At 56.2% G+C, this 8302-nt stretch overlaps 1 protein-coding gene across 1 annotated transcript; it reads right to left on the bottom strand.

Annotated features, from left to right (window-relative positions):
* Window positions 1-2608: 2608 nt before the first annotated feature.
* ZFP36 (ZFP36 zinc finger CCCH-type) lies at window positions 2609-7572 on the bottom strand. The gene is made up of 2 exons (XM_087728122.1): window positions 7473-7572; window positions 2609-5327 (listed from the first exon to the last, which is right to left on the bottom strand). Exons 1-2 carry the CDS (start codon window positions 7506-7508, stop codon window positions 4326-4328), a joined length of 1038 nt encoding a protein of 345 aa, XP_087584248.1. The 5' UTR covers window positions 7509-7572; the 3' UTR covers window positions 2609-4325.
* Window positions 7573-8302: the final 730 nt, after the last annotated feature.

Raw genomic sequence — 8302 nt, 5'->3', positions numbered from 1 at the left:
CAGTGACTGAAGTTGCAACGGCATTGACTTGGCTTTATCCTAGGAAGGGAGACCAACAGGAGATCCAGAGTGGAGAACTGGGGGGGGGGGAACAGGACCCATGTGAAGCTCTGCTGGCTGGGGGATTCTGGGAGTTGAAGTCCACGGGACTTAAAGTCGCCAAGGTTGAGAAACACTGCCATAGAGTTAACATGGTTGGAAGGGACCTTGGAGGTCTTCTAGTCCAACCCCCTGCTCAAGCAGGAGACATTCCTTTGCTGGGATGTCCAACCTTAGCAACTTTTAAAATCTGTGGACTTCCAACTCCCAGAATTCCCCAGTATTCTACAGGTCTTTACAGTGGCCAAGGTTGGAGACCCCCTTCCCTACACCGTTCCAGACAAATAGCTCTTCTTCAAAAGCTCCAGTGATGGAGGGAAGCCTGCCTAGTTGTTCTCCCTTGTCAAAAATCTCTCCTTAATTCTAGGTTGGCTTCTCCATAACTTCCTTCTGCTGGAGGGACAGAAGCCTCCGGTCAAGCCTGGGGACAAAGGACTCTCTTGAAAACCTCCAGTGTTGGAGCGCAGACAAGAAAACCAAAGCTAGACCAACATCCGTAATGCTGAAAGGCTCCTTCGGGCCTCGTCTGGATGGGTTTGAAAAGCAAAACAAGGGACACTCTGGGACCCAGCTGTACCCAGGCCCTGCCCGGTTTCTTTACCTGGCAAGCCACAAGGAGCCACCTTGGAGGAAAGCCGCCCAACAGGTTCTCCCAGTCGAGCCACCCTAACGCGGGCGTTCCTTTCCAGGCGCCCTCGTCAGCCGACTCGACACTGGGTGCAGGAATGTGTCCGCGCCACACCCTGCTTTGCCTTGAGAGCTGCTGACGCAGGAGGCATCGTCGGGTGCCAAGAACAACCGCTTATTACTGCAGCTGTTTCACTTTAACCGGGGACGCGTCTCTCTCTCCTCTCTGCAAGCCGAAAGAGTCTCCTGGCAGCCAAACCAGCGTGGAAAAGATCTGCTCCTTTTTGCAATCCCTGCTTCACCTAAAAAATGGGGTTCCCCAACCCTCCCCTATTTCTCCATTCCCTTTTCAGGGTGCGTCCCTGGCTGGATTCCCTTCCTCCATTTTTTTCCTCCCCGCTGTCAGGATTTAAATCCCGCCTGAATATTATGACACATGCTCTACTTGACTGAAAGTTTCTTTCTAAAGTGTTCGTGCAAAGCATTTAGCACCGCTTTAGCAAGGCCACACCTGGAATCCTGCACCCAGGTTGTAAAAAAAGATGTTGAGACTTTGGAGAAAATGCAAACTAAGATTATTAAAGGCTTGGAGAGAAAAACACAGGAAGAATGGTTGCTGGATTTGGGTCTGGCCAGTCTGGAGAAGGAGGAGGGGGTGACATAATAGCAGTATTTCAGGATCTCAGGTGCTGCTAATAGCAGTTACACTTATATACCGCTTCCTAGGGCTTCAGCCCTCTCTAAGCGGTTTACAGAGTCAGCATATCGCCCCCAACAACAATCCGGGTCCTCATTTCACCCACCTCGGAAGGATGGAAGGCTGAGTCAACCTTGAGCCGGTGAGATTTGAACAGCCGAACTGCAGTCAGCTGAAGTAGCCTGCAGTGCTGCATTTAACCACTGCGCCACCTCGGCTCAGTGGGGGGGGGGGGCAGGCATCCACTTATTTTCCAAAGCACCGAGAACACAAGAAACAATGGGTGGAAACTAATCAAAGGAGAGAAGCAACGTGGAACTACGGAGAAACTTCCTAACAGTGAGGGCAATTAACCAGTGGAACAGCTTGCCACCAGAAGTTGTGGGTTTCCCATCACTGGAGACTTTTTAGAAGAGTGTGGACAGCTACTTATCTGAAATAGTATAGGGCAGTGGTTCCCAAACTTGGCAACTTTTAAGACTTGTGGACTTCAACTCCCAGAATTCTCCAGCCAGCAACTTTAAGACTTGTGGACTTCAACTCCCAGAATTCTCCAGCCAGCTCTGCTGGCTGGAGAATTCTGGGAGTTGAAGTCCACAAGTCTTAAAGTTGCCAAGTTTGGGAACCACTGGTATAGGGTCTCCTGCTTGAGCAGGGGGCTGGACTAGAAGACCTCCAAGGCCCCTTATTCCGTTTAATTGAAGTATGAAACTATTTCTTAAGACCTCCTTCTGAACAAGCACAGACACAAGAGAGCAGACGAGATTTTCTGATCCTCAAGATTTATTATTAACCGAGATATTACTTGGTTGAATCATTTATCTTTTGGAGATTCGGAGGAGAAGCAGCAAAAGTCTCTTTTTCCAGCAGAGAAAAAAAAGCGTTTGGAACCATTTTAAAAATTGTCGGACAATCTTATTTGCTTCATATGAAACAAGACAAAAATATAGATATTATATATATATATATATACACACACACATATATATATATTATTCTGGAATATTACAAAAAAAAGATAAATACAATATAAAATTTTCGAATAAATAGACTCTATAAATAGTTTGGTAATATTGCCTTATTACATGGTAAACATTTGAGGATTTAAAAAACAACAACACCCACCAACGCAGGTGTGACTAGCATGGAAACAAAAGGCACCCTTCCTCCCCCCTCCTTCCCCCCTACCCCAACTGGTCTCCATCAGTGCAAAACGTCTAATTGAAGCAACAGGACACCATTTTCCACGCTGTGGGTACTGGGCTTTGTGGTCACTAAAAGTAATAAACTTTCCTGCCAGTTTCATTCTTGAACATTTGGCCTGTGGTTGGCCAGTCCCACATCCTCCCCTATGGGGGGGGACGGGACGGAGGGGCAGAATTCCCAGAGATTTAATTTCATGGAATTGAAGAGTGGGCTAAATATTTCCTTGGGTGACCCCGAGGAAGAAAGTACAAATTCTGGAATTTGTCAAATTTGGCATAGGGGAGAAGGATCGGACATCCAGTTTGGTTCAGATCTGAGTTTCTCATAGAACAGCAATCGAGGCAAGATTTTGTGTCTGATCATATCCAAGCTTAATATTAATTTCACCCAACTGGAGCAAGGAGGTGGGTAGGAGACACACACGTCACTCGGATTCCAATTTTCCCAAAATGGTACAATTTCACACCTGTGGAGCTGGCAGAGGAATTTGGGAGGAGAGGAAAGAGAGAACAAACCTCTCCCTTGCCCCCAAGGGGGATGCAGAATTATTGGGGTTCAGAGCACCCCAAGGAGAAAACACTTCCGTTATTTCAAAAGCTCCAGAGGGCACAACATGGGGGGGGGGGTTATTAAAAATAAAAAAAGATAAAATTCAGCACATCTCCTTAATTCTCAACCTATTCTTGCTGGAGGACTAGATAAGGAGAGAATATTCACAGTATAAAGCATGATATTTTCTTTTTAAAAAAAGGTACATTAAGAGCTACCAGGATGTCATCTAAGTCTTATTTTCCCGGGCTTGATCTGGCTTCTGCGGTGTGAGATTTATTTATTTTTCCTCCTTACCACTGGAGGAGGATTTGTCAAACAAGGAAACAAAACTGCTACATAGAAGTAAACTTCCTTCTCTCCCTGGGACTGGTTCGTCTTTGGCATAATGCTCAGGTGTTAGAACCTCACCTGGAGACGGGTGGAGTTCTGGGAGTTGAACTCCAACCATCTTCAAGTGACCAAGCTTGCAAACACCCTGTTAGAATAAAGAGTATAAAAATCCTTTCTTTTCACTTCTCTGGGCTTCTCTAGGTGGGAATTCCCCAAAAGGGAACAATCTCCTTACAGTCGGATTCCTTAAGGGGAAGGGAGGGGGGAAGGGAACGGTGGGGGATGGGCTGTGGGCTGTGGGCTGCCCCTTCTCAGCTCAGCCCAGAGTGCAAAACCAGAGAGAAAATTAAACTACCCCCCCTTTTTGGTTTCCTGGCTCCCTGAACGGTAAATTTTTGAGATAGTTAAAAGAACCATCTAACTCTCACACACACACACACAGCCATAAGGCACTCCCAGGGAGGGAGGGGGAGGTAAGGATTTGCCCCCCCCCCCTCTGGTGTCCCCTTGCAGACTCTGCTTAAGGCACCAAGTGGTGAAAGGGAAGCTGAAAGGACTGGAACCCCATTTTGCCCCCAGGCCTCTTGAGGGCAGTAAGGCCAGCGGGTGGGAGGCAGGAAAAGCCCCTCCCCCAAAGAACAGGCAAGGGGAGGACTCAGAAGAGCAGGAGAAGCCCCAAAAAGCATCAGTTCAGGCTGGGAGGGGGGGGGGGGTTCGGCCTTGGTCCCCCCACCCCTCCGAAGGAATCTCATCCTGAGGGCGGCCCTCTCCGTTGCGATCGAGAGCCAGCGCCTAAATGTGTCCCGTTGGGCCCTCAGTCCGAGACGGAGAGCCGGTTGAAGATGGGCAGGCGGTGAGTGGTCCCCGCCGGCCCGCCGACGGGGTGCTGGTCGAAAACCGGGGAGTCGGAGCCGCTGAGGCTGCTGGAGCTGCTGTAAGAGTCCGTGAGCGAGTTGGAGGAGGGGGTTCTGGGCAGGGCCGACGGGGGCGTCCCGGGGGCGGCCGAGAAGTAGTCCCGGGGGCTCTGGAGCGAGCCGCTCCTGACGGCCCCCTTCCCGCAGCGGCAGGAGCAGCAGCCCCCGGCGGGGGTTGGCGCCAGCGAGTCCCCAAAGGAGGCCACTAGGGCGAGCGGGTCCAGGTTGAGGTGCTCGAAGGCGGGCGACAGGAGCTCGGCGGAAGCGGGTGGGGGCGAGACGGAGGCCGCCCGGGCGAAGGAGGCCGGGTCGGGCAGGCCGAACAGCGGGGAGGCGCGGCGGGCGCTGGGCACCCCGGAGAAGCTGACGCTCTGGCGCAGGAGGTGCGGGGAGGCGCCCCCGTGGCTGCCGAAGGCCTGCGCCTCCTCGGGGAAGTGGATAAAGTGGCAGCGGGAGCCGTAGGGACACTCGCCGTGCAGGTAGAACTTGTGGCACAGCTCCGTCTTGTACTTGGGGTGGCGGCTGATGGAGCGCAGCTCGGACGAGCCGTGGGCGAACTGGCACTTGGCGCCGTACTTGCAGCGGCCGCTCTCGCTGAAGGTGCGGCACAGCTCTGTCTTGTAGCGGGACGACGGGGCAGGCGTGCCGGGCGGCTTGAGTGGTGGGAAGCCTGGCGGCGGGGGCGGCAGCGGCTGGGCCGCCTTGCCTTCGATCAGGCTGACCGAGCGGTCCGGGCGCAGCGGGGGCCGCAGCTGCTCGCTCTTGGGGCTCCAGGGGCTGCGCGGCGGCCACACCGCCGAGTCCCCGCCACCCGGCAGCGCCGCCTCAGAGGAGCAGGACGGGTGGCTGCAGGAGAAGGCAGGTGCGTCCAGCTCTTCACTCAGCGAGAGGTTGATCAGGTTCTGCGGGGAGAGGAGGAGAGGGAGAGGTTAGAGACCCTGCCAAACGGCCACAGATCGGATCAGGCGCAAAACCACTGAGTTACATGACTGCCAAGCCACTCCCACTCAGTCACATGGCCAGCAAGCCACTCCCACCCAGTCACATGGCCGGCAAGCCACTCCCACAAAGCAGGCCACACCCACATAAGAGGTTCTAAAAAAAATTGATCCCCCCCCACTGCCCTGAAGGCTCCCACCGCAGGGGGCCACCCGCCTCCTTCCTAAGCCAGGGCCCCTCCCGTGGGAGCCTGCTCTAGTCCAGCGAGACCCCCCTGGAAGCCCCCGGCTGGCAGGGAAGCTACGAAAGCTGCCGGACTCGGTCGGTGGCAGCGGGATATATATGTGTGTGACGTCAGTAGCCTTAATATAGCGCAGGTGGGCTGGGCTGGGGCTATTTTTAAAGGGGCCCGTGGCCGAGGGGAACCGCTGCTGGCGGCCGACTCCACGCCAGGGAGGAAGGGACGGGTGGGCGGGGGTCAGAGGGGCATAAAAACTTCCACCTTCGACGGGCACGCCTGCCAAGGAGTGGCACAGATGGCTGGAAAGGCTTCCTCACCTCCTGCAAAAAGAAGGCAGCCGGGGGGGGGGGGGGGATTCTTGCCCTGGCAAAGCTCGCGCAAGACCCCAGCCGACCCTCCCCAAAACATCCCCCACCCCACCCACTGAATGAGGCCTTTAAAAATCGCTTCCCACCCCCAAATTGGCTTTTCAGCGGGAGCCCAAAGGCTCCCCCCCCCCAAAAGAAGAAAACACCCTCATTGCTCAAAAATCCTGTTTGGCAACCAAACCTTCTCGCTCGGTGCTTTCCCACCTTGGCCAACGTGCACGGGGTGGGGGAACACGCACACACACGAACACACACACGGGCCGCCCGAGCGAGTGTCGAAACCGAAAACACCTTTTAAGGCTGACCAACTTCCTGGAGGAACCTTAAACCTGGTTTAAAGGCGTCCAACCTGAGGTTGCCTGGATTTCTTTGGAAGCTGGTTTGAAAAAACAAACTGCCTTGGGCGCCTTTCGCCCCACGCCGCTCTTTGCGGGGCGGCGTTGGGGGGAGAGCGAGCCCTTCCCCACGAGCTGAAAATACCCGCGTTGGAGAGGCGAAGGCGGCGAGACCCCCAAGCGCTGGCAAAAGCTACAATGGGGGAAAGACCCCCCCCCACCCCGCCGGTCCTTCCTCCCCGCTTCAAGCGACGCCTCCACCGGCCCCCCCTAAGCTCTCGCCCCACCTCGGCTCGACGGTGGGACCCCTCCTCTTTTACGGCAGGAGTTGACACCCGATTTACAGTCTCTGCCGGCGCTGGGATCCCGATCTCTGGATCCCGAAAGGGGCTTCCGCCCAAAGAGCCCCGAAAGACGCCAGACCGGGCAGGGGGTCCTCGCTGCCCCCCCTCCTCCCCCCCAGCCTACGAAACTGGGGGGGGGGAGTCCGCTGGGGGCTGCCTTTTTCCGGCCCACCGATGGAGAAAGCGGGCTGGGCGCTCGGGTGAGGCTGCGAAGTCGGGCCGCGTCTCCCACCCCGCCCGGCGGAGGCTGCGCCCGGTCTGCCCGAGTCGGGGCGGGGAGAGGCGGCCGCCGCAGAAGCACCGACGTAACTCCTTGACCTAGAAAAAAAACCCTCGGCGCTTCCTGTTTTTCTCCCGTCCTCGGCCGGCCAGGAAAGGCGAGGGGGAGGCGGCTCTTCCTCTGGCCAAGACCGTCCCCGCTCTCGAAGCCCGGAGGCTGCCTTCCCTTCGGGGGGATCGGGCGCCGTGGCTGCTTTACAGGGACGCCCGGCCGCCCCTTTCCCCACCTCGCGGGCTTCAGGACCCTCCTCCCCGCCCCCCAAGACTACAAAGCCCGCGATCCCCAGCCGTCGGGGCTGCCCAGCCCTGCGCCCCTTCTTTGAGCTTCGGCAAGAAACGCCCCGAAGGGGGCACTTCGAACGGGGGTCGCCGGGTTGCCTCCAGGGGGCTTTCCCCCCCCCCCGGCCCGACGGAGCTCCCGCTCGCGATCCAAAGCCGCGCCCATCCCTTGCCCGGGATGCGAGGAGGACGCCGAGGATGGGCGCAGCCAGTGGCGGCCAGGAGCCGAGCCGGCGGGAGGAGGGAGGCGTCGGGCGCTCACCTGGTAGAGGTTCCGGACGTCCAGAATGGAGCTCATGGTGCCGCCTGCTCTGCTCCGTTCACCCAAAGCAACTGAGGTGCGGCGGCCGGGAGGAGGCAGATATAGCCGCGGCCTTTCCGGCCGGCCCCTCTCTGGCTCCTCCCACGGCTCCTCCCCCTGGCAATGGGTCCCTCCCTCCCCTCCCCTCCCCGGGCGCTCCCGCCGCCCCTCCAGCTGCTGGGGAGAAGGTGGCAGGGCAGCCCTTTGCCTGGGATGGCCTGAGGATTCCTTGCCCTGGGCAGAGGGCTGGGCTAGATGACCTCAAGGTTCATCTGTAAAATAGGTCGCTAGGAAGTGGGGAGGGGGGTTGCCCTCTGAACCAGACTTGTGAGTACCTCAAAGCTCCCCCCCCACTCTTCTGGGGGTGAGTTTGCCAGGGTCTCTTGGGTCAGCCTCCCACCGAGCAGCTTACGGTAGTCCTCAATTATCGACCAAAATATGCTAAGCAAGACCGTTTCTGTGAGTTTTGCTCCACTTTACGACCTTTTTTGCAGCTACTGTTAAGTGGATCACTGCAGTCGTTCGGTTAGTAATACTCTTGCTAAAGGAATCCAGCTTCTCCGTTGGGTCTGCTTGTCAGGAGGCCGCAAAAGGCGGATCGCGTGAATTGGGGGACACGGCAACCGACATAAGTACATGCCAGTTGCTAAGCGTTCTGAGTTTTGATCACATGACCATGCGGACGCTGAAACAGTCAGAAGTTTGAAAAACGGTCATGTCTCTTTTTTCAACTGTAATTCCAAAATGGTCTCACTAAATGAATGTTAGTAAATTGAGGACTGCCTGTGATG

The sequence above is a fragment of the Thamnophis sirtalis genome, unplaced genomic scaffold (assembly GCF_051295495.1).
Source record: "Thamnophis sirtalis isolate CommonGarterSnake01/CBP01778 unplaced genomic scaffold, rThaSir2_p1.2 scaffold_13, whole genome shotgun sequence".
In the NCBI taxonomy this organism is placed as follows: domain Eukaryota; kingdom Metazoa; phylum Chordata; class Lepidosauria; order Squamata; family Natricidae; genus Thamnophis; species Thamnophis sirtalis.
Note: the sequence above shows the minus strand (reverse complement) of the source record. Positions and strands in the feature narration are given on the sequence as shown.

Bases quoted from the DNA above. Each gene is read 5' to 3' on its own strand.
- ZFP36 (XM_087728122.1), bottom strand. From the start codon at position 7,508: ATGAGCTCCATTCTGGACGTCCGGAACCTCTACCAG. The intron at 5,328-7,472 runs GTGAGCGCCCGA...CTCTCCCCGCAG, and splicing joins ACGTCCGGAACCTCTACCAG to AACCTGATCAACCTCTCGCT.